The sequence below is a fragment of the Carlito syrichta genome, unplaced genomic scaffold (assembly GCF_000164805.1).
Source record: "Carlito syrichta isolate Samal-C Ts95f unplaced genomic scaffold, Tarsius_syrichta-2.0.1 Scaffold302892, whole genome shotgun sequence".
NCBI classification, from domain to species: Eukaryota; Metazoa; Chordata; class Mammalia; order Primates; family Tarsiidae; genus Carlito; species Carlito syrichta.
Genome location: NW_007246988.1, coordinates 32608 through 58617, shown reverse-complemented (window position 1 = coordinate 58617; position 26010 = coordinate 32608). Strand labels below are relative to the sequence as shown.

Here is a 26010-nt window from a genome sequence, read left to right as displayed (position 1 = left end):
CCCAAAGCTTAGTGATTTAAAGCAGCATTCAGAAAAGCACGGTCTACGTTCCAAATGTGGACCATTGCCTGTTTTTGAAAATAAACTTTTATTGGACCACAGCCAGCTTTACTCATTTGCATATTATCTGTGGGTGCTTTTGTGCTACAGTAACAGAGTTGAGCAGCTGGTCCGCAAAGTCCACAGTATTTGCCGTCTGGCACTTTGCAGCAGTTGGCCATCTCCTGACTCACAGCCACCGCCATTTCATCTGCTCGCAGCTTTGCTTTGGGCAGTTCTGCTCACTTGGCGGCTGAGCTCGAGCGGGAGGTCCGCGAAGGCCCTGCTCCGGGTCTGGTGCCGTGGTCCTCCTGCCTGCGGCCCCTTTGTTTCTCGTGAGGCCAGCGTGGGCTAGCTTGAGCTTTCCTGTTTGGTGGTCAGAGTCCCACGTGACTGTTGACTTCCCCAGGGGAGCATTTCAGGAGGTAAAAAGCAGAAGCTGAGTTTTTCTTAAGACCTGACCTTGGAAGCTGCACGGTGTCACTGTCATGTTCTGTCAGTAAGCCAGTCCTAGGGCTATGCCAGGTTCCAGGAGAAGGGGCATAGAGCGTGGCAAAGAATTTGCAGTTGTCATTAATCCACCACAGCCAAAGTTGTACTCAGGTCAGTGTGAATCCAGAGGCGAACTCTCAGTCAGTGTGTTCATCAGTTTTGCAGTATTTAATACACAATCAGTTATGGAAAAAGAATGGACTATCCTGCCAATGGCTTATGTTAACATTAAACAAAAAATTGGAGTATGCTTTAGAAATGGACTGATAATAGCACCTTGCAGATATATAGTAATTTACAGTTTTTATACATGTACACATATATTTTCTTGCTTGGGTTTCACAGCAAAATAAAAGGCAGAACATGTTTATTTCTTCGATTTATATTGGGAAACTGGGCCTCTGGTGGGTTAAATGACTTGCCTGAGATCTTATGTCTTGTAAGGAAGAAACACAAACTGGAACCTAGATCTCTCAGATTCCTGTTCAATATACTACTTTATATTACTACGGTTATTTAAATTAGTATACTGAGTAATTTTGATGTATTCTACAAGTGACCTATCAGATTAAAATTCAGAAATTATACCTAACGAAGAACTTTATCTCCAGTAATGTTAGATAATAGCAGACTACTAAATAATACTGTGAGGTAACTAAAACGTAGTGGTGCTTTTGGTTGCTTTTACAGAAATGGGAGAACCAGCGAGACAGCAGTTAGAGAGTTACAGTACACATGGGGGTTTGTGAGACTGTGCATGGGGGTAGGAAGTAAGTGTGGCTCCGTCTGTCTTATTCTTCCGTTGTAGCTGTCTTTTCCCCTTTGGTAGTACAATTTTTGTTGCAGATTTTTCTAAAGACGTGGAACTGCAGCCAGATTCTGAATAACAAGTATGTTAAATTGACTTATCTTCATATTCTAGATACTTCTGACATTGTGCATATTTGGTGCCTAGAAGGAAGGAAAACCAGTGACATAATGGAATTGAATATTATTTTGCCTGCATTTGAGAAAACCCTGCAAGAATATCAGTAAGTCTTTTGATCTTGTGGTTGTGATATGTAGGTCTGATAAGTTTCTCTTGAAGCACCACTTTTGCTCATCCCACAGTTTTTTATATGTACTGTTTTCATTATTGTATTCTAGGCATTTTTACTGTTTTTTCTTTAATCCTTTGAGTTATTAAGCAGTATTTTTATATGTCCAAATATGTAGATTGTTAAAATTTATATTTTATTTTTGTAATAACTTTCTGTCTTAAATATGTTGTGGTCAAAGATGATAGTCTGGTGATACCTGTTTTGTTTTTTTTAATTTTGAGACATTCCTTATGACCTAGCACATGATCTGTGTGGAATTTCTAATCATGGATCTAGGTAGAATCTAATTATTAGATCTATGTGGAATCAGTAATTTTTCAAGTTTTCCTGGTACTTCTATCCATTTGTGATGTATATATTTAAAATTGCTCTGTCTTGTAGATTGGACATTTTATCATTATTTAGTGACCCTTTTCATTACTAAATATGCTTTTTTGTCTTAAAGTCTATTTTACTTGATATTAATATGCATCATTAGCTTTCTTTTGCTAGCGTTTGCTGGGTTTTATATTATTTTTAATTTCTTTTACTTCCAATGTTTGTGCGACCTTAAATTTTAATGTTTCTTAGAACTCTTTTAAAATCCAATGTACCAATCTTTGAATTTTGCCTGTTGCATTTAGTCTACTAACATTTATTATAATTATCAGTATATCTGGAACAATGAATTGAAATATTGTTTAGCTTTTTAAAAATTGTATTTATAGCTCCCCACTTTTAATATTAGAACTTTGGAATGCTTTCTTGTCCCTTGGTCTTGTCACCATTTCCTTCCCCTCAAGCCCCATCATGTTTATGACACCTGGAGACTTTTAATTCTGGATTAAGTAGATAAAAGCTTCCCTTTTTCCCCCTTCTTATTTTAAGACAATAACAACATTTACTTAGATATTTGACACCTTTACTCCATATAGTTTCCTATAACATCCTCCAAATCTGTCTTTTCTCTTATTTAAATACTTCAGCCTTCAGTGTGGCTCTTTGTGTCTTAGAACTTCTACACCCCTCTGAGAATGTTGATTTTGATTGACGGTATATTTGAATATAATAATTTAAGTACTGATTATTTCCTTAAATACTTTGCGAACACTACTCCTTTGTATTCTTTTTTTCCTTTTCTTTTTTTTTTTTTGAGAGAGCAGGATTTGCTGAGAGGATAGGAAAGCTCCCGCAGTGGGCGGGCACCTGTGGGGGCTGCCTGCTTTGTGTTCTTTCATAGCTCATGTTGCTTTTGGAAAACTTGATGTCTGTTCTTACTTCTTCATATGTAATCTCTAATTTAAATTTTTTTTTTTTTTTTTGAGTTGGAGTCTCACTCTGTCGCCCAGACTGGAGTGCAGTGGCCGCTCCCGGCCACCGCAGCCTTGACCTGCTGGGCTCCGGCGATCCTTCCGCCTCAGCCTTCCAGGCAGCCGGAATTACAGGCATGCGCTACCAATGCCCGGCTGATTTTTATTTCTTGTAGAGATGAGGTCTTGCTGCCCAGGCGGGTCTCGAACCCGCGGGCTCAGGCAATCCACTCACCTCAGCCTCCCAAAGGCGTGGGATTACAGGCTGAGCCACCGAGGCCAGCTTCTAATTTAAATTTTTAGAGGGTTTTCTTTCTTTGATATCCTTGAATTTCACTGCATTGGGTCTGACCTTTTCATTTCAAGGTTCTTTTTTTAAATTACAGAATTAAAAATATTTTTATCTGAATTTTAAAAAATTATTTATAGTATTGCCTCTTGCTTCATTCCCTGGGAGATTCCCTCTAGAAATTGGAAGATTTGCTAATTTATTTATCAGATATATTTTTCATTCTGCCATTATTACATCTGTTGAGTTCTTTATTTAGCTATTTTAGTTTTTATATTTAATATTGAGAGGACCGTAATAAAGTATACCATAGACGTAGGTTAAGAGCATGCTATAACCCAATAAATATGTAATCAGCTTGTGGACAATAGCACAGCCATTTTTAGTTTTCTTTCTTAAAACATAACCTGTAACTGTTTAAAGTTCCAGTTATGGGAAAAACTGCAAAGCTTCAACCCCTTCCCTTATCTCACTTTCCCCTTAGCAACATCCAATCAGGTGCCAGGGGATAATCACCTAAGTTTCCAGATGTCTCTGCAACTTCCCTAGCTAGTGGACCAAGGTCAGCCCCAGTCAGGCTAGCCAATCCTCCACGATTAAGCTGACCACCAGAGGTTACTACCCAATTAAATGGTAACACAACTGGAAAGCCCCCCAAAACTCCTCCTCCCTTTGTGTAAAAGCATAAAAGGCATCTGCTTAAGGAAATCAGAGCCTCTGAATGCACTCCGCTGTGTCGGCTGTCGACAGAGGCCCAGGCTCGAGCTTGTAAATAAAGACCCTCTTGAACTTTCATCGGAATTGGCTCTTGGTGGTCTCTCGGATTGAGCTTTCGGCCACTACAATATTTCTGCTTGGTTCTTTTTGGTGACTTATAGTCACATTTTATGCTGCTAATATTTTCCTTAGAATATTTATTAGGCTAATTTTATATTGCTGGATCACCTGTTCTAAAATGTCTGCATCTGATGGAATCGCTGGTCTTCAGTGTGTTTTTCTTTTGAAGTAGTTGCTTGCCCAGCGCCTTGTTACCCCAGACACCGAGCTTGTTGTCTCCTGGGGCCTTCAGCCTCTCCATCAGACGGTGTGTGTAGGGCAAGACCAGGCCCCAGGCCCTGTTGGCTCCTGTGAGTGCAGGGGTTGGGGTGGATGAGCTGTGGGGTGGGACGCCTGTCACTCATCTCACGAAACAGCCCGTCGGATCAGGACTTTGCCCTTCAGCCCCAGAGAGAAACAGCATGAAGGGCAGACAGACTCCTGGGTCATCATTCTCCAGCCTAGGACTCGGCAGGGGAGGGGGGTGGAAACTTGCCCACAGGCAGTCGGTCTTCCCTGTTGTTCTCCACGCCTCACAAACACTCTTGAGGACACAGAGACAGAGGTCTGAGTTGCTGCAGGTGACAGGTGTCGGGGATCACTGTGAGACTTGGTGGTAGGAAGAAACAGGAGTCAGCTTCCAGCAGCTCTCTTCCTGCCGGGGCCCCAGACACCACCTGGCCACAGTGCCTTGAACCAGTTCAGCCGTTCTAAATGACCTTTCCTTTGACTTTCCACGGCTTTCTCCTTTTTTTGTTTTTTTTTGGGGGGGGGCTTGTTTTGTCTTTTTTGTTTTGTTTTATTTGAGTTGGGGGTCTCGCTGTTGCCTGGGCTGGAGTGCGGTGGCATGATCATGGCTTGCCGCAGCCTCAACCTTCTGGACTCAGGTGATCCTCCCACCAAGAAGGGATCTCACTTTGTTGTCCAGGCTGGTCTTGAAGTCCTGGACTCAAACAGTCCTCACATCGTGGCCTCCCAAAGTGCTTGGATTACAGGCATGAGACACCATGCCCAGCCAGCATTCTCCATTTTTTTGGTGTTGTTTCCTCTGTAGTTCTTCTGGATAATTCAGGGGAGAGGAGCCAGCTCGTCATGCTAACTCATTATTATCACCGTGGGAAGTGTTCGTTTTGTTCTTTTATACTATATATTCCATAGTCAGTTTGCTGTTACAATGGGCACAGTTCTCTCAATATACCTAAGAACATCTTGCTTGTGTTATTCTTTTCCCATTCTTAAATCTCTCACAGGAAAATTATTATAGACTTCTGATGTTTTAGGGAGAATGAGGTATTGTTCCCTTTTAGCACAGTAAGTTCTTTCTTCTTTAATTTTTTATTTTAAAGATGTGGGGTGCAATTCAGGGTTAGGTATTCAAACGTTCATTATGCAGATACCCTTGTTGATGAGATGTGTCCCCTGCCCCCCAACAGATTCCCACTCCTGTCATCCCACTTTCTGCCCCATCCCCCAGCAGTTTCCCGCTACTGCTAATCCTTTTCTTACAGTATTATGATAATTGTTCAAGGCCCACTTATGAGTGAGAACATGTCATACTCAGTGCTTTGTTTCTGCAATAAATCACTCAGTATTATAGACTCTAAGTCTATCAAGCAACTATTTGAGGGTTTGTTGTTAATATCCTATACCTAGCACTCACACTTGAATAGCTTCCTTGTCAATAGACATACTGATTATAACCAGTTTACCAATGTGTGTAAGTAGGGAAAGATGCATGAAACGCAACATTACAGACTTTTCAAGTATCCTGTAGCAGATTCAACTAGTTACATGTAGGGAAATGGCTTGGTTTTTCAGGTGCTGGAGTTTGAAGGAGCTGTCTTGGCAGTATAAGTAGCCCGTCGTCTTTGTGGTTGATAGAATCCATCAATTTATCATCATTGCAAGCCATATGTAGAGAGTTTCTCTATTTTTTAATTGTTTTCAAGGTGAAGTCTTGCTATGTTGTCCAGGCTGTCTCTAGCTTCTGGGTTCAAGGGAGCTGGAATTACAGGCACGTAGCACCGTGACAAGCTATATTTTAAGATATTTTTAACACGTGAAAACTATTATTTAGTATTTATATTACATTAGAAATAACTTTTTTAGAAAGATGGGGCTTATGTAAATTTTTATGTTTAACTGTGATAAAATACACACAATGTAAAATTGCCATCCTGAGAGTTTTAAAATGCACGAGTCTGTAGCGTTAAGTGTATTCATTGTTGTGCAGCCAGTTTCCAGAACTTCTTTATCTTGCAAAATTGACATTCTGTACCTTAAATAATAATTTATTTCTCCCTTTTCCAGCTCCTGGCAACTCCCCTTCTATTTTCTGTTTCTATGGGATTTGACTACTCTGGATACCCCATATAAATAGAATCGGACGGTGTTTGTCTTTTTGTAACTGGCTTATTTCGCGTGGCATGACCTCAAGGTTCGTGTGTGTTACAGCGTGTGTCCGAATTTCTTTCCTTTTTGAAGTTATATGTTGTGTGTGTGTGTGTGTACACACCACTTTTGTTTATCCATTCATTCATCAGTGGACACTTGGATTGCTTCTACCTTTTGGCTATTGTGAATAATGCTGCTGTGAACATGAGTATGTGGAAATGCTTTTTTTATTCACAAGTTTTTTTGTTTAATTCAATGTTTAATTATAAACAGTTACAACCTTATCCTTTTTTAATTAAATGTTTTCTTTTGAGATGCTTGTAGAGTTACACACAATTGTAAGAATTTATAAAGATTCTATGTACCCTGTAAGCAGTTCCCCCCAATAGTGAAATTTCACAAAATTGCAGTACAGTATGACAGCCAGGATATTGATACTAATACTGCTCGCATGTGTTGATCTTCTTCAGATTTCCTCAGTTTTCTTTGTACTCGCTTGTGTGTGTGTGTATATGTAATTCTGTGCAACTTTATCATTTGTGTATCTGCCACCAGCCAAGATGCAGAAAAGTTCTATTACCCAGAGGATCCCTGCGTCTTCGGGCTGCCTGTGTCCTCATGTGGCCCTTTATAACCATATGCACGTCCCTCTAGCCCTCCCCCAGCCCAGACCCCTTGCAACCACTTACCAGTTCTCCATTTCTATGATTTTACCATTTCAAGAATGCTACATAAATGAAGTTGTCTAGTATGCAGGCTTTTGGGATTGGCTTTTTTCTACTCAGAGTAATACCTTGGAGAGTCATCCAAATTGCCACAGGCATGAGTAGTCCCTTTAGATTTATTACTAAGTAGTATTCCATGGTGTGCGTATACCATGGTTTGTCTGACATTCACTCATTAAATTTGGGTTGTTTCCAGATAGGGGGCTATTACAAACACACAGCTATGAACATTTGTGTACCGTTTTTTTGTATGAATGTAAGTTTACATCTCTCTGGTATAAATGCCCAAGAGTAATTGCAGGGTTATATGGCAATTGCATGTTTAGTTTTTGCTGTTGTTGTTGTTGTTGTTGAGTTGGAGTCTCACTCTGTCCCCCAGACTGGAGTGCAGTGGCATGCTCCCGGCCACAGCAGCCTCTACCTGCTGGGCTCCAGTGATCCTTCCACCTCAGCCTTCCAAGTAGCTGGAACTATAGGCGCGCGCTACCACGCCTGGCTACTTTTTTGATTTATTGTAGAGATGAGGTCTCCCCAAGTTGCCCAGGTGGGGCTCAGACAATCCACTCACCTCAGCCTCCCAAAGCGCAGGATTACAGGCTGAGCCACCGAGCCCAGCTCTCATGTTTACTTTTATAAGAAACTGAGACTGTTTTCAACAATGTCTCTGCATCCTTGTCAATATTTGCTGTTATCACTAATTTTTATTTTATCCATTCTGACAAGTATGGAGTATAAAAACATTTTCTTTTTATTGTGTTAAAAAACAGAATTTACCATCTTAAGTGTACAGTCGTGTTAACCATGTGTATGCACCTTGTTAGCCAGTGCATCTTTAGAACTTTTTTGGCTTGCAGTGCTGAAACTCTACCCATTAAACAACAACTCCCCATTCCTCCCTCTCCAGCAAACACTATTCTACTTTGTCTCTATAAGGTTAGCTACTCTAGTTCCTCATATGAGTAGACTCATGCAACGTCTGTGCTTTCGTGACTGACCTCGTTCACTTAGCATGATGTCCTTGAGGCTCGTCCATGTTGTAGCATGTCAGAACTTCTTTTTTAAAGCTGAATAATATTCCATCATATCTGTATACAGTCACGTATCACTTAGCAATATGGATATGTTCTGAGAACTACGTCCTTAGGCAATTTTGAATGTACTGAACACTGTAGGCAATTGTAACATAATGGCAAGTTATTTGTATATCTAAACATAGAAAAGGTACAATAAAAATAAGATATAAAAGATTTTTTAAATGGTACAACTGTATCGAACATTTACCATCAATGGAGCATGTGTGACTGAAGTTACTCTGGGTGGGTCAGTGAGTGCGCAGTGAGTGGAGGTGAAGTCTAGGATGTTACTGCACACCACTGTAGACTTTCTAAACACTGTACACTCAGGCTGCACTGCATTTATTAAATAGTTTTTTTCTTCAATAGTAAAGTAACCTTAGCTTACTGTAACTTGTTTGCCTTACAAACTTAAATTTTTAAAAGCTTTTGACTTTTGTAATAATACTTAGCTTAAGACACATATAGTACAGCCATACAAAATTTTTTTCTTTACATCCTTAATCTATAAGCTTTCTTCTGTTTTTAAATTTAAAAATTTTTTTAGGTAAAAAATTTTTTTGTTGTTTAAAAACTAAGACACAAACACACACATTAGCCTAGGCCTACACAGGATCAAGATCATCAATATCACTGTCTTCCATCTCCACATCTTGTCCCACCGTAAGGTCTTCAGGGGTGATAATAGGTGTGGAGCTGTCATCTCCTTTTATAACAATGCCTTCTTCTGGAATACCTCCTGAAAGACCTGTCTGAGGCTGTTTCACAGTTAACTTTTTTTTTTAAATAAGTAGCAGGAGTACATTCTAAAATAATGAAAAGTGTACAGTAAATACATAAGCCAGTAATATTGTCATTTATTATCAAATATTGTATAGTGTATGTAACTGGATATGCTCTTTTATACTACTGAGCAGTACCAGCACCATCACAGACACGAGTGATGCCTGTGGTGTCACTAGGTGATAGGAAAGTTTTAGCTCTGTTGTAAGAGAGAGACCGCCAAAGGATGTGCCATACATTTTTGACTGAAGCATCATTATGTAGCACATGACTATATCACATTCTCTTTATCTATTCACCCACCAGTGAATGCCTGAGTTCTCCCTTTTGGTATTGTGAATAATGTAGCTATCAACATTGGTATACAATTGATGTTTGAGCCCGTGCTTTCATTTCTTTAGTGTGTATACCCCCAAGTGAAATTGCTGAATCATATAGTGATTCTATTTAATTTGGGGGGATGGAACTGCCATAATGTTCTCTACATTGACATTTTATATTTCCCCCAGCAATACATGAGGTTTCTCCACTTTCTCACCAACACTTGTTTTCTGGTTTTCATTTATTTGTTTTAATAATGGCCACCAAATGGGTGTGACATGGTATTGTGGTTTTGTTTTGCATTGCCCTAATGCTTAGTGGGATTGAGCATCTTTTCATGTGCTCATTGACACATTTGTATAAGTTCTTTGGAGAAATGTCTGTTCAAGTTGCCTATTTTTTAGTTGGGGCATGTATGTATGTATGTGAAATTAATTGAGTTGTAGGAGTTCTTTATATTCTAGATATTAGCCCTTTATCAGATATGTGGTTTCTAAATATTTTCTTCCATTTGGTTGGTTGTCTTTCCATTCTGTTGATTGTTTCCTTTGTTTTACAGAAATTTTAAGTTTGATGTAATTATATTAGTCTATTCTTGCTTTTGTTGCCTATAATTTGGATGTCACATGCAAGGAATCATTACCAAATCCTATATCATGAAGGCTTTCTTCTAGGAGTTTTAAAATTTCAAGTCTTACATTAAATCTTTACTCCATTTTGAGTTAATTTTTGTATATGGTACAAAAATTACCTAACTTCCTTAGGTACAAAAACTACTCTCTTCCTAACTAAAAAAAAAAAATTTATTCATCTGCATGTGGATATCCAGTTTTCTCAGCACCATCTGTTAAAAAAGACTATTCTTTCCCATTGTGTAGCTTTGACACCCTTCTCAAAGATCATAAACCCTCAGTACACTTAAAGGTTTATTTCTGGGTTCTCTATTCTGTTTTGGTCTGTATGTCTGTCTTTGTACTGGTACCAGGTGATTATTGTAGTTTCATAATATGCTTTGAGATCAGAAAATATGAGCCTTCCAGCTTTTTTTCCCTCCTCAGTATTGTTTTTGCTATTTGGAGTCCTTAGATACTCCATATGAATTTTAGGATTTTTTTTTTTTCCTGTTTCTGCAAAAAAAAAAAAAATTGAAGTCTTGATAGGGATAGCATTGAATCTGTAGATTGTTTTAGATAGTGTGGACATTTTCACCATATTAAGTCTTCCAATCCATGAGCATGGGATATCTTTCCAATAGTTGTGTTTTCTTTAATTTCTTTCAGCATTCTTTGCAGTTTCAGTGTAACATCTTTCACTTCCTTGGATAAGTTTATTCCAAAGTATTTAATTTTTTTCAGTGTTACTTATTGTAAATGGAATTGTTTTCTTAATTTCCACAACCAATTTTTTTGGTGTTGATTTTGAAGCTGGCAACTTTGCCTAATTCACTTATTCTAACGGTTTTTGTTGTTATTGTTGTTGTTAGTAGTATGATGTAAAATAAATAATCTAACCTTCCACCCTAGGAAACTAGAAAAATAAGCAAATTAGTTCCAAAGTAAGCAGAAGAAAAGAAATAATAAAAATTAGAACAGAAACCATTGAGATTAAAAACAGGAACTCAATAAAGAAAGATCAATGAAATCAAAAGCTGATTCTTTGAAACAGTCAATAAAAATCAGTAACCCTCTAGTCAGGCTAAGAGAAAAATTAGAGGATACAAATTGCTAATATCATAATTGAAAGAAGGGACATCACAGATCAAATGAACATTAAAAGGACACAAAAGGATACTGTAAACAACTCTATGCTCTCAAATTTGTTAACCTAGATAAAATAGACCAATACCTTCAAAGATACAATTTGCCAAAATTCACATAAGAAGAAATAGACAATCTAAATAGGTCTATAGCTATTAAAGAAATTGAATAAATAACTAATAACCTCCCAAAACATAAATCACTAGGCCCAGATGGATTCACTGGTGAATTCTGCCACACATCAAAAGAAGAAATTAGACCAATTCTCTGCAAATTTCAGAAGATGGAAGCAGAGGTAATACTTCCTAATTCATTCTATGAGGCCAGCAATACCGTAGTACTAAAATTAGATAAGGACATTGCAAAAAAAAAAAGAAAACAATAGACCAATATCTCTCATGAAAATTGATCCATAAAAAGAAAGAAAATTGATCTATAAATCCTCAAAAAAAATTAGCAAATTGAATCCAACGATGTGTAAGAAAGAATTACACATCACAACCAGGTGGGATTTATCCCAAGCATGCAATGCTGGTTCATCTTTCAAAAATCAATTAGTGTAATCCATCATATCAACAAGCCAAAGAAGAAAAATCATATGATCATATTAATAGATTCAGATAAAGCATTTGACAAAAATCAGGATTCATTCATGATTTTTAAAAACTCACTAAAATTAGGCTGGAAAGGAACTTCTTCACCTTGATAAAGTATATCTAAACAGTGTGCAGCTAACACCATACCTAGTAGAAAGTAGAAACTTTCCCACTAAAATCAGGAACAAGGCAAGGATATCCCTCTCACCACTTCTTTTCAGTGCCATACTAGAAGTCCTAGCTAATGCAATAAAACAAGAAAAGGTATACCGATTGGGAAGAAAGAAATAAAACTGTGTTTTTGCTCAGATGACGTGACTGTATGCAAAAATCTGAAATAATAGACCCCAAAAACTCCCAGAACTAGTAATTGATTATGGCAGAGTTGCAGGATACAAGATTAATATACACAAGCCCATTGCTTTTTTATATACCAGCAGTAAACAAGTGAAATAATATTATTTACATTAGCACCCCCCCAATGGAATACTTAGGTATAAATCTAATAAAATATGTACAAGATCTATATAAAGAAAACTACAAACTGATGAATGAAATCAAAGAAGAACTAAATAAGTGGAGATATTCCATGTTCATGGATAGGAAGACTAAATATTGTCAAACTGTCAGTTCCTCTCAACTCGATCTATAGATTCAGTGCAGTCCCAGTCAAAATCATAGCAAGTTATTTTTTACATATCAACAAACTAATTCTTTTTCTTTTTTTTTTTTGATTTGGAGTCTCCATCACCCAGGCTGGAGTGCAGTGGCACACTCACAGCCACCCCAGCATTGACCTGCTGGGCTTGGACGATCCTTCCACCTCAGCCTTCCGAGTAGCCAGACTACAGGCGCGTGGTACCACACGTGGCTAATTTTTTATTTATTGTAGAGATGAGGTCTCACCAAGTTGTCCAGGCTGTTCTTGAACCCGTGGGCTCAGGCAGTCCTCTCACCTCAGCTTCCCAAAGTGCTGGGATTACAGGCTTTAGCCACACCATGACCGGCTAAACAAATTAATTCTAAAGATAATATGGAGAGGCAGAAGACCTGGAATAGCCAACTCGGTTTTGAAAGAGAATAATAGAACCGGAGGACTGATGCAATCTGACATCCAGACTTAAAAGCTACAGTAATAAAGATATTGTGGTTAAAAAAAAAAAAAAAGAAATGAAAGCCACCTGATCCCAAACCAGGCAAAGTGAGAATCAATGGGAGGCCCCAAACTTAACCTGTACAATGACCTCTTATGTACCTAATCCTGAATTGTACCCCATATCTTTTTTTTTTTTTTTTTTATTGAAAGCCTTAGAGACAGGGTGTTGCTTTTGGTATAAATTTAGAGACAGATACACTTGAAAATTGAGGGGAAAAAAAAAAAAGATATTGTGGTATTGGTGACATAGATCGGTGAAACAGAATAGAGAGCCTAGAAATAGATCCATATAAATATAGTCAAAGATATGATCTTTGACAAAGGAGCATAGTTAATACCATACAGATAAGAGTCTTTTCAAAAAGTGGTGCTGGTACAACTAGATATGCAAAAAAATGAATCTAGACACAGACTGTACACCCTTAGCAAAAATCAACTCAAAGTCAACCACAGACCTGAATGCAAAACTGTTCGTATAAAACTTCTGGAAGATAACATAGGAGAAAATCCAGATGACCTTGAATTTGTTGGTTAAGTGATAATGCCCAAAGGCACCATCCATGAAAGAATTGATAAGCTGGATTTCACCAAAATTAAACATTTCTGCTCTATATCTGACAAAGGACTATTATCCAAAATAAACAAAGAACTCTTAAACCTCAGCTGTAATATAACAAAAACCCAATTAAGTAATTGGCCAAAGACTTGGCAGAGTGTCCACTGCTGCTGCACAGTCACTGTGGGTCTGCCGTCTAACCATGAGCAAGCCATACCAGGAGAATCCCAGCCTGGCCATCAGCTCTCTTCTGATGACAAGGACTTGAACCACTTGCTTCATTTGGGTCAGCTTTATAGTTTCTGAAGAACTGGGAAGCTGATTTATGACGATTTATTGGTTAGTCCCAATGAGTTACATGATTATTCCTCCTGTTGCTAGCAAGCAAAGAGGGAGGAGATAAAGTCTGCTGGTTATTTAGATCAGGAGGCAGGAAAAGACTGGGAGTAGTCGTAGCATTTCCACATCATGTAATATCACCTGTGAACTTGGCCAGTGTCAGTTAAGATGACACCATTCCAGAGGGCTCAGGGAAAAATATTTCTGTTCTTTTTATTTTGCTGAGACATGTTCCCAATACTTTTTAAGCCTGAGAAAAGGCAGCAAGCTGAACATTGCCATCTTAGATACTTAAGATGATATTGTATGCCAAATTCTGTGTGCATGTTTGTTTATGTGCTAAGCAAATGAAACACCTTTCAAAATCCTTTATGATACCTAGATTTATTTTTGTTTGTTTGTTTTTTACTCCTCTACAGGCAAAGAATAGAGTCTAAAATTTATAAGAAAGCCATCAACAAATTTTATTTTAATATTAAAGAAGAATTCATCAAAATGGTAAGCTCACTGACATCAATTGTTGGCCTAATTTTTTTTTCACTTGTCCTGAGGCAGCACACTGTTGTCTTAGAAAAGCTTGCATTTTAGTAATAAACTCATTAGAGCTACCCATATTTCACATCTTTTTTAAACTACATATGAAATATGTGAAAGTAATTAAGAGTTACTTTTGGAAAATGCATGTCAATTTTGTTTTGTTTTATTTAGTTTAAAGAAGATCAGATGTTGAAAAATCTGAAAAGGAAGAATGCTAAGGTAAATCACTTAGCCATAGAGTCATATAGTCATACACAGTACTAATATATGTAGAATTAAGTAGTTTATAACCTTTAGAGTTTGCGCAAGATTTTAAAATCTTTTTAATCAGCCTACTATTTGGTTGACCTTGTAGTTGATCTGACAAGCACTATTAATGTAAACTAAGGAGTGGGGATCCTAGTCACCTAAAGCTGCATAAGTGTCAAAATAATTGTTCTTATAATCGAAGACAGAAACTTAAGCCTGTTTTTAATGTCCCAAAGTCAGCCTTAAAATTGCTATCAAGTCCAAAATGATTGCTGATATGGATAATACTAATTAATGTATATTTTGCTTTTGTGGATGTCAAGAAGCAAACCAGAATAAAGAACTGTCCGGGCAAAAGGACAGCCTGGGAAGAATACTGGGTTAGGGTCAGGAGCCCTCATTTCTAGACCTGTACCTGAATCTTGAAGACTGTACACCTCTTGGTATGCATTAGGAAACAGGCCAGTCCACACTGACCTCAGAGGTGAGCCTAGGAGTAGAAGGCCAGCTCCATCTCTGCATTTATAGTAAAAATGGGCTTGAAACTTGTACATTTTCTTTCCAGTGGTTACAGGCCTTTTTGAAGTTTTGTGGTTTTCTTTCAGTTTTGATCTCTTACTGGTCATTTCTGCATTGCTTTTAAGCATGTGCGAACATTCTGAATGCCCAACACTGGGATATTAGATAATTACTAAAAATGATGGCTGGGATATAAAATGTATTATATCGCAGTGTTCTTTTTAAAATACAAACTGGAGCTGGGCATGGTGGCTCATACCTGTAATCCCAGCAATTTGGGTTGCCAAGGAGGGAGGCTCATCTGAGCCCAGGAGTTCAAGACTAGCCTGGGCAACATAGTGAGACCTCGTCTCTAAAAAAAAAAAAAAAACAACCAAAAAATTAGCCAGACATGGTGATGCACACCTGTAGTCCCAGCTACTTAGGAGGCTACAGTGGGAGGATCACTTGAGCCCAAGAGTTCAAGGCTTTGGTGAGCTGTGGCCGTGCCATTGCACTCCAGCTTGGATGAAAGTGAGACCTCAATTCAAAAATAAAATCAAATACAAAGTAGATCACAACATTGTCCTGCTTCAATATTTGCCTAGTGTACCTCGATAAAATCTTAAGTCTTTTTAGGTCTCAGGGTCTAGTTCAGATCTGGCCTTCACCTTCTTCTTCAGTCATCCTGAAGTAAACGTCCCTGCTTTGCTTTTCCAGGGTTCTCTGTTCGTTTTTTTCATAGCACATATCACGAATTGTAATCACGTGCTGTTTAGATGCCTGTCTTCTCATTAGACCAAATTTTAGGAAGATAGGAATTGAACGAATACCTGACACAGCGTACATGGCAATGCTCAAGTATTTACAGAATTATCACAGAAATTATTGTTTATTGTTTAGATGATTTTGGATATCAAAAAGAAGACACAGCGTTTGATTCAAGTCCAGGATGAACTGCTTCGGTAAGATAATATCAAAATCCAGTTGAGAACTTACCTAGAAGGATGTGATTATGATGTGTCTTTTGGGGGAGTAATACCTCTGGCTGTGTTGTATTAAAGCTCTAGATTATCTTAAGCTCAGATGCTCGGTGTAGGTGGCTCATGCTGCCTAGTTGCAGAACCCTTTTGCAAAGGAGAATTCTGCACTGATCTGTCTCCCAACAGATTTCTTGGCTCTTACCTGAGAGGCAGCCTAATCAGAGATTTAATGCAGAGGTACTAGAATTTGCCCGGGTTTGAATCTAGGCTCTGCCCGTTGACTGGCTGTGTAACCTTGAGCAAATTACTTAACCTCCCAGGACCTCAGTTGTCTCTTGTGTATGTAGGCATAGTAACACCTACACCTCACAGAGTATTGTGGAAGTTAAATGAGTAAATATACAGAAAGTGCTTCACAGGCAAACACTAAGTGCTGCATAAAGGCTTACTGTTGTTATTGTCGAAAAGTAGGCCTCAGAGTGGCACTCATATGAATCCATTCCTAAGCGTGGAGCCAGGAGAACTGCCCAGGCACTGCAGGCCAGGGCTGCCAGAGGCCTTGTTGGGAAAGCTGCAGTCCACACAGCCGTCACCCACCACAGCCATGGGTTTCCAAATCTAGTCTATGGATCAGTGCTGGCCCGTGATAGGGTTTTCATGGGCCCAGGCCAAAATAAGAAAATTGAAGGTCCCATAGTAAGGAGAGCTGGCACTTATGGGCTTTCTACATGGCAGGGCACTTTCCCAGAGGCTTTTTGTGTTCATTTGTCATCCCCACGGCCCCGTGAGGCAGGTTTTTGAGGCTACTGAGACTGCTGGGTTCATTTGTCATCACTGAAGCCGCTCAGATGGGTTTAAAGGCTAACTTCTGCTTTTTAGATAAAGCTGTAGAAGTTGTGGGGTACATTTGGAAAAGCTATTGTAAGGAAAAGTGTGGCGTATCATTATTTTAACTTTACATGTGAAAAACCAGAGGCCCCCTAGGCAGGGGAGGAGCCAGGGTCTGCCATCAGCTGATGGACTCCAACTCTACACTCCGGACCATGGCCCTGAACTCTGCTTTTGTTCAACATAAAGAACTGTTAAACAGGACTTTTCTTCTGTGAAGTTTTATTAAAGGATAGTTGTTTTTTATATCTTTATTCAGCAAAATAAAAAATTGGCAGTCTTTCCACCTCCTTTTTTTAATTGGTCCATAAAGCCCAAGTTATCCCTTTTCATAGGTGAAGAAACTCGGCCACTGAGATATGATGCAGTTTGCCTAAGGTCACACCTTTTTCATCCAGGTGCTGTGATAGTTTTTCCACTGGTTTTATTACACTTTGGAAAGTAGACAAGATTTTGGTAAGAGGAAGGGGTACGGGGAAAGCTTGTTGTCCCTGGTGTCCCTAATCAACAGCAAAGGTGGCCTGTTCCTGCATGAGGCTCTAAAATGCTGGCCAGACATGCACATAAACTTTCCAGAACTTGGATGACGAAGAACTTCAGCATATCTAAGGAATATTCTTCTGTGCCTGTCAACTGCCAGTTACTCATTGTGCATCACACTTCAGAATTTTTCCACACGTTTTAAATTGAAACCTAGAATCTTACACACATTCATAGTTTCAGAGCCAAAGGTAAGTCATCTAGTCTTCCTCCTCTGGTTTTTCACACTTTGCTCAGTATACTTACCTCCTCAGTCTCCTGTGCTGGATAGGGTCTGTTACACTGTATTATATGTCATTTATTTTTGTTTTAGGTTAGAGCCACAGCTGAAACAACTGCAGACACAATGTGATGAACTTGAGAAGAGAAAGTCTTCCCTTAGGAATGCAGCATATTTCCTATCTAACTTAAAACAGCTTTATCAAGACTATTCTGATGTTCAAAAGAAAGAACCAAAAGTAAAGGAAACGGTAACACCACTTTTTACTTTTTCTGTGCTGTATATGATCATCGAGGGCTTCTGCATGTGAAGGTACCAGAAGTGTTGAGGAAAGATAAATGGAGATGCAACATCAGAGTCTACCCAAAATAGCACCACTGTAAATCAGTGAAAATTTGTTCTATCATCACTTTTCTTAGCTACTTAATGAAGGCTAGTTATGCCATTCAGCTCAGATTAACAGAAAATTTGATACCCTAATACAATTTTATGTAAAATATGTATAGTTATATATAATGTATATATATCTTAAGATCATATTTGTGTTTTCCATTTCTAAATTCAATTTTAAGTTTCTAACTTTGATCCAAGTTAATTCTCCTGAGCCTAAGGTTTGCTTATATCTTAGAGATCCAGAAATAGAATGTTTTCAAAAGTTTTGGGGGGGTTATCTAACTCATCTAAAGTTGTTTGGAGTTGGTGCTTTGGCTACTAAATTTGGGGACATTAATAAAGAAATTAACAGTAGCATTGATCCAATTTGAGCATAATCACTCTGGCTAAAACAGATTTAACAACTCCACCTTGTTTGGAACACACCACTCTCAGGCCTGTTCTGTTCGTTGCCTGCCTTTGATGCCTTCCTGGACACTCTTAGTAGCCACCCCTTTGTCTTACGGAGAATAGATATTTGGGTATGTCTTACCTCTTTTCCTAAACTAAACATCTAGGGCCAAGTATCCTTTTTTCCTCCCTGGAGCAGGTGCCCATAATGTCTTTAACATGAGTCTCTCAAATATTTGTTAAATTGAATTCTCTAGTAGCAAGGATATGTTGGATGCCAGAAAAATGTCCACTATTATGTGGGTGGCAGTATAGTGTGACAGTTTTTCTGCTCAGTTTTCATTACTAAGAAAACTACCTTGAAAACATGTTATTAATCAAACTATCAAAAGTCTGATAAAATTCTACAAGGGGAATGTTAGATACAATTTGCAACAAAAAGTTTGGCTTTATTAACTACAAAATCATGAGTTGAATTTTGTGTTCAATTTTTTGTGAGGCTTGTAATCTAGTTATGTCTTTAAGCATCAAGAACATTTGGAATGACAACCTTTAAGACATTTAATTGATTCTCCAAATAATTTTCTAGATAGTAGATTTTCATTGTTTTTCCTTATGAAATTGTATGGGCCTGGTGTTCTCATTCCATTATTCTTGCAGTAAAAGTAAAACTTGCCTTACTGTTTTGTGTGTTTTAAAACACACGAGATCAAGCAGACCTTATACAGCACCATCAGACTTGCCCAAACCAAGTCTTGACCAACCTCGGCATGATTTTCTGTTTTAAGTAATTCACATGCCACCATTCTTTGAGCCAGCTGGGTCTCCAGAATGAGAAAATCACCTTAAGTTTTGTAGACTTTATATCATCAACCATGTCTAAAGAAAATGGACTAAAACCAACTTTTTTAATGATCTTAGTTTAAAAATGAAAGTTAATGCAAAGCTCTATCAGAATTGACATTAGTCATAGGATTGAGCTATGTAAAGACAGGTTTATAAAAGTTGTTTCTATTTAGCTGGGCGAGGTGGCTCACGATTGTAGTCTCTTAGCCCTTTGGGAGAAGTTTGAGCCTGGAGTCTGAGACCAGCCTGGGCAGCATCGTAAGGGTCTGTTTCTACCACAAAAAAATATATCAGTTAGCCGATGTGGTGGTGTGTGCCTGTAGTCCCAGCTACTCAGGAGGCTGAGACAAGAGGATTGCTTGAGTTCAGGAGCTGGAAGCTGCAGTGAGCTATGATTGCACCACTACACTCCAGCCTGTGCAACAGAGTGAGACTGTCCCTTAAAAAAAAAAAGGTTTTTGTACTTGTTAATCTAAGTAAATTATTTCCTTTCGACAGTATGATTCATCCAGCCTTCCAGCTCTGTTATTTAAAGCAAGAACCCCTTTGGGAGCTGAAAACCATCTGCAAAATATCAACCGCCAATTAGAGACGCTCCTTGACCAGGAATAAGACCAGCGTGCTGAAATTGAAATGTGCCTATAAAAAGATTAGTCTCGTGCTACTGTGTTACTTTCTGTAACTGTTCTTTTATAAGTAAAATTGCTTTTAAAAAGTATAGCCTAGTTACCAGAATTTAATATTACTTTGTCACTCTAATTAAATAAATTACTGTGAACAATGTTAAATGGCATCAGTTTGAGTGTTTAATAGTTTTAAAGGCCATAATAATCTTTTCCAGTTAGTGTCTTGAGTAATGAATTTTAAAATGTTGACATCTTATCTTAATCAAGCCTCAGACATAAAAGAGTTTTAACCTATAAGTACTTGCAAAGTTAAATGGATGTGAACAAAGACTAATTTTGGTTAGTTAATAAGGAGAGTTCTACTTAATTTAAATACACCAAAGCTAATTTTCAACAAAATTGGTTTCCTGAAGTAAAAAACAAACATTGGAAAACAAAACGATAAAACTTAGTTGATAATAACAGGTTTAATAATAAGTTTATACAATATGTTTATGTCACCAAGTCTCACAGACTTCAGACAGCCTGGTGATATGTGTCCCTAGTTAATGAGCTACTCTTGTAGTACTTCCATGATCAGTTCATCAGGAATTTCATCAGCCACACTACTGTAACTGAAACTGTTCTCTGCAGCTGCAGCTAATTCAGCATCTTCAGTAGCTTCTAAAAAACAAGCATCATCGATATCATTATCCCAGTCAGCGTCAGAAGACAGGCGTGTTGTCAGCTCAGCAGGCGCTGGTTCAAAAGGACTCTTGGCTTCACCGTCCCTAGTTCCATCTGCTTCATCTGTTGTAGCCTCTTCGTCCTTTATTCAGTGGGGAAGGGTGAAGGTGAGAGTGGAATAGGAAAATAAAGGTTCTCCAGCCAGAACCCGGGATGCCTTCACCATATGCTCAATCTATGTTGAATTAATATCTTCAGTAACAGATATTAAAGTGAATATGCTAGAGGAACACTGTCTCCAATATGTCACCATGGAAAAGAGTGCTCTAATTCAAATGCTGCTGCCTTACTACTTAGACATACTTGAAACTCCAAATTTGAAATTACCTGCAGTCCTGGGGCATATACTTCTCAATAGCCCCAGAGAGAGATAGAGCAAGGGTAGATTTAATTTTTTAACAAGTGGACAGTCCAGCTGAAGACAAATTGAAAAATCTGCTACCTTCACAATGGATTTATTTCCCTGATTTTAAAGTATTTTAAAAATTAACATGGGGCCGGGCACGGTGGCTCATGCCTGTAATCCTAGCACTTTGGGAGGCGGAGGTGAGAGGATTGCCTGAACCCACAGGTTTGAGACTACACTAGACAATTTGGCAAGACCTCATCTCTACAATAAATAAAAAACTTAGCTGGGCATGGTGGTACACACCTATAGTTCCAGCTACTTGGAAGGCTAAGGTGGAAGGATCGCCTGAGCCCAGCTGGTTGAAGCTACAATGGCCATGAGCGTGCCACTGCACTCCAGGCCCAGCCTGGGCAACAGAGTGAGACTCCAACTCAAAAAAAAGCAAAAACAAAGTTAACCTGGATTGAAAACAATTGTTACAAAGAACACTTTTGGGACAATTGTCAAAATATGACTAGAGATTGTATATTATATAGCCGTATTCTATCAGTTTCTCTAATTTGATAATTTTACCATAGCTATGGAAGAATGTCCTTATTCTTCAGCTACAGGCTTAAATATTAAGAGATGAAGAATTTTGATGTCTGCAACTTAGGATATTCATCAGAAATAGTCATGCACATGTGTACAGTAGAGGGAGAAAACAAAGGAGCCAAATGTTAACAAATGGCAAATCTAGGTGAAGGACAGAGCTTGTCTTGTACATTTCTGTACGTCAGAAGTTTTCAAAAATAAATTTATAATCGGTGGGATTATCGCAGGCGTGGTGGCTCATGCCTGTAACCCCAGCACTTTGGGAGGCGGAGATGAGAGGATTGCCTGAAGTCAGGGGTTCCAGACCAGCCTGAGCAACATAGCGAGATGTCATCCCTACAATAAATCAAAAAAATGAATGGGGTATGGGGGCACACGCCTGTAGTTCCAGCTACTTGGAAGGCTGAGGTGGAAGGATCGCCTGAGCCCAGCTGGTCAAGGCTGCAGTGGTCACGAGTGTGTCACTACACTCCAGCCTGAGTGACAGAGTGAGACTCCGACTTCCAAAAAAAGAGAGAGATTATTAATGCAATAGAAAAGCAGGTAAACAACACTGGTAATTTAGTTTAAAATAATTGTTTTAAAAGATGAAACAAATGAAAAAATGTTAACTGTTCAAACTAAGTGATAGATATTCATTTTATGGTTATTATTTACCTTTTATTTTAAATAATAAACCAAAAGAAGTTATATCCATGTGTTGGTAATACTGTACCTCAAATGTACTTTCAACTTAGCATTTTTGAGGTGTTACTGCATAAGCAGAAAAAGTAACTTAAAAATCTACTGGAAACATGAATACTCATCAAAATAACACTCCAGCAAAGATGATGCATTCTTTCTTCTCTTAGAGACAAAAGTTTTTTTAAGTGTAATTTGTTCTTGGTTTTTTCAAAACACTTTTTAACCTAGTTGTTTACCAGAGAATCTGACTATCAGTATTTTATGTCCAGCTCTTACAGACCAAGAATGAGATTTCAATTTGGGTGGAGTTTTTTTCTCAGGAGACATTTAAAAAATCAGATTGAATAGATACCAGATTGAGTTTTCTAGAATATAAACTCAAGCACTTGTTCAGCTTATAACAGGTAACTTTCATGCTAACCATAACACTATAAAGGAAAAAGCTGACAGATGTGACCCTTAAAAAAGCTAAAATTTAAAAAGTCTAAAATACATAAAATATTAAAACATTATTATTTTTGAATCAGAGTCTCTGTCCCCCAGGCTAGAGTGCAGTGGCACACTCATGGCCGCTGCAGCCTTGACCTTGCTAGCTCAGGCGATCCTTCCGCCCCAGCCTTCCAAGTAGCTGGAACCACAGGCATGCGCCACCACACCTGGCCAGTTTTTTTTATTTATTGTAGAAATGAGGGCTTGCCAAGTTGTCCAGGCTGGTCTTGAACTCCTGAGTTCAGGTAATCCGCTGGCCTATGCCTCCCAAAGTGCTGGGATTACAGGCGTGAGCCACTGCACCTGGCTAAGACATTATTATTATTATTATTTTTAAAAAGGAGAGGCGCAGGCAATTCATAATAAACATAAAATAGTAAATGTGAAAAAGTTCAACTTCACTAGTAAGTCGATTAAAACTGAAAATACCACTTTTTGCCTCCCAGGTTGGTAGAGATTAGACGGTGGAAGTTGAGCAGTGCTGGCAGCCATGAGGGGTACTAGGTGCGCTCACAGGTGACCTGTGGAGTCTAGTTTCCTCTCGTTTTTATGGAGAACAATTTGGTAATGAAAATGTTCATGGTACTTTAAATAGAAAAAACTACCACATAACGTATGTACTATGACTTAAAAAATACAACCACATATAGATATAAATTCTGGAAGATACATGCTAGGACATTTACGTCAGTTATCTCTGATCAAATTAAAAGTAAGGAAGAGTCTTTCCCCTTTTACTTTTTATACATCTTTAATTTTTATGTATTTTCTCATTCATTCTACAATGAATGTTAATTATTTGAGTAAATAAAAATCTTTAGGCTGGGCACGGAGGCTCAGCCTATAATCCCAGCACTTTGGGAGGCCAAGGCGAGAGGATTGCCTGAGTCCACAGGTTGGAGACCACCCTGGGCAACTTGGTGAGACCTCATCTCTACAATAAATAAAAAACTTAGCCGGGTGTGGCAGCACATGCCTGTAATTCCAGCTGCTTGGAAGGCTAAGGAGGAAGGATCACCTGAGCCCAGCAGGTCGAGGCTGCAGTGATTGTGAGCATGCTACTGCCCAGCCTGGGTGACAGAGTGAGATGCCAGCTAAAAAAAAAAAAAAAAATCTTTAAAAGAAAAAATGTTGGTCTGGCAATCTGGTATTATCTACCAAAATTAAAACTGCATATAATTTGAAACAGTTCTACTTCTAGAAATACATCCTATCAATATAGTTGAAATAAACACAAAGATGGGTATTTTGGCAAAAAAAATGAGAAACTTCCTAAATGTCTGAGACTGGGTCAATAAATTGATATACAGCTTCTCATGTAGCAGTGAAAAACAATAAGGTGCTTATTATCAGGTATGTACTGAGATGTAAAAATCACTACAATATATTCCTAAGTGAAAACAAGGTACCAAACATTCCATTTAAAAGTTATTGAGTTGAGTGCCTATGATCCCAGCACTTTGGAGGACTGAGGTGAGAGGACTGCTTGAGCCCAGGAGTTGGAGATCAACCTGGGCAGCATAGTGAGACTTTGTCTCTGTAAAAAAATTAAAAATAAGCCGGGCTCAGCCTGTAATCCCATGCCTTGGGAGGCTGAGGTGAGTGGATTGCCTGAGCCTGCGGGTTCGAGACCCGCCTGGGCAACTTGGCGAGACCTCATCTCTACAATAAATCAAAAATTAGCAGGGTGTGGTAGTGTGCACCTATAGTTCCAGCTACTTGGAAGGCTGAGGCGGAAGGATCGCCGGAGCCCAGCAGGTGGAGGCTGCGGTGGCCGGGAGCGGCCACTCACTCTGTTGAGAGTGAGACTCCAAATCAAAAAAAAAAAATTAAAAATAAATTAGCCAAGATTGGTGGCATGCACCTGTAGTCCCAGTTACTCGGGAGGCTGAGGTAAAAGGATCACCTGAGCCCAGGAGGTCGAGGCTGTGGTGAGCCACTATATTCCAGCCTGGATAACAGTGCTAGACACCAACTCAAGGGGGGAAAAAAAGGTTATCAAGATAATCTAGACACAGTGTAGATCCTGCTTATAACTCAATTATACTACTGTGCCGAGAACTGGTTAGTAATGAGGAAGACCAGAGACTGTACTTACTTCTTTGAGAAGAAACAGGAGACATACTTCAGCAGGTAATGGAAAACCTGAATCAGGAAGAGAGTGTAACTATTTGATACAGTAGCTGATTGTTACTTTGTGGGAAGTGTAAAAATTAATAACTCACAGTCAGATTTGAAGTGTTCTGCTTTACATACAGGATCATGACATTTTTGATACCAAACTTCATTCTTCAGATCAACGAGAATCCTTTATGTTTCAAAAAAAGAAAAGTATTAATACCCAGACTGGATGGTAAACAAAATACAGCTATATGCTGATTATAAGAGATATTCCTAAGACTTAAAGATGGAGAAAAGTTAAGTAAAAGAATGAAAGTAGATATACACCAATCAAAAGAAAACTGGTTCCCAAAAATATCACACAAATGGACTTCAGGGCAAAAGATGGATAATGATAAAAGTCCTGCCCAAAAAGATACAACAATCCTCAACCTAATGCAATAAATAATACAACTTCAAGAAATATGTGAGCAAAAATGGACAAGGATAAATCTATCATAAGCCAAGATTTTTAAAATGTACTCTCAGTAATTACTAGGTCAGATAACCACCCAAAAAAGTTGGAAAATAATACAGAAAATAAGAATGGCAATTTAAAAGCAATGAACAAGTTTGCTCTAACAGGCAGATATGAATCAACTTTTTATAATCATATAATGATAAAAATTGACTCCAAGCTATAAAGTGAATCTTGTCAAATGTAAAAGTATCAGTTCACACAGAGCACATTCTCTGACCACGAAGCAAGATCTAGAAATAAATAAAAAGATAGCTTACAGAAACTCACTATTTGGAAATCAACATTTCTAAATACCCAATGTTTATGAGGCAAAAAATATGGAAAGTACAAAATGATTAGGCCTGAAAACTGAAAATCTACATAGTAAAATATGTGAAATGCAGCTAAAGTGAAATTTGGAGGGAAATTCATTGTTTTAAAAGCTTATGAAAGTAGTATGGCTAAAGATAAAGGAATTAACTAACTTGAAAAATGAACAATAGAATAAACTCTAATATAATAAAAGGCAGGAAGTAATGAAGAGCAAAAACTAAAAAGAATTAAGGTTAAAATTTGAAGACAGCTGGGCTCAGTGGCTCAGCCTGTAATCCTGTGCTTTGGGAGGCTGAGGTGAGTGGATTGCCTGAGCCCGC

At 38.4% G+C, this 26010-nt stretch overlaps 2 protein-coding genes across 3 annotated transcripts in view; one reads left to right on the top strand and one right to left on the bottom strand.

Moving 5' to 3' along the window:
• Positions 1–20057, top strand: part of CENPU (centromere protein U) — a 45770-nt gene extending 25713 nt beyond the window's left edge. For both annotated transcript variants that reach the window (XM_021711900.1, XM_008057225.1), the window contains 6 exons: positions 1454–1562; positions 14145–14223; positions 14434–14481; positions 15913–15974; positions 17734–17890; positions 19768–20057. In XM_021711900.1, the coding sequence (XP_021567575.1) occupies positions 1454–1562; positions 14145–14223; positions 14434–14481; positions 15913–15974; positions 17734–17890; positions 19768–19881 (569 nt within the window). In that variant the 3' untranslated portion in view covers positions 19882–20057. The remainder of the gene's footprint in view (positions 1–1453; positions 1563–14144; positions 14224–14433; positions 14482–15912; positions 15975–17733; positions 17891–19767) is intronic.
• A 173-nt stretch (positions 20058–20230) lies between these two features.
• The window catches only part of PRIMPOL (primase and DNA directed polymerase), a 38375-nt gene continuing 32595 nt past the window's right edge, over positions 20231–26010 (bottom strand). The window contains exons 12-14 of the mRNA XM_008057224.2: positions 24963–25045; positions 24836–24882; positions 20231–20703 (exon numbers count right to left, since the gene is read on the bottom strand). Coding sequence (XP_008055415.1) covers positions 20449–20703; positions 24836–24882; positions 24963–25045 — 385 coding nt within the window. The 3' untranslated portion in view covers positions 20231–20448. The remainder of the gene's footprint in view (positions 20704–24835; positions 24883–24962; positions 25046–26010) is intronic.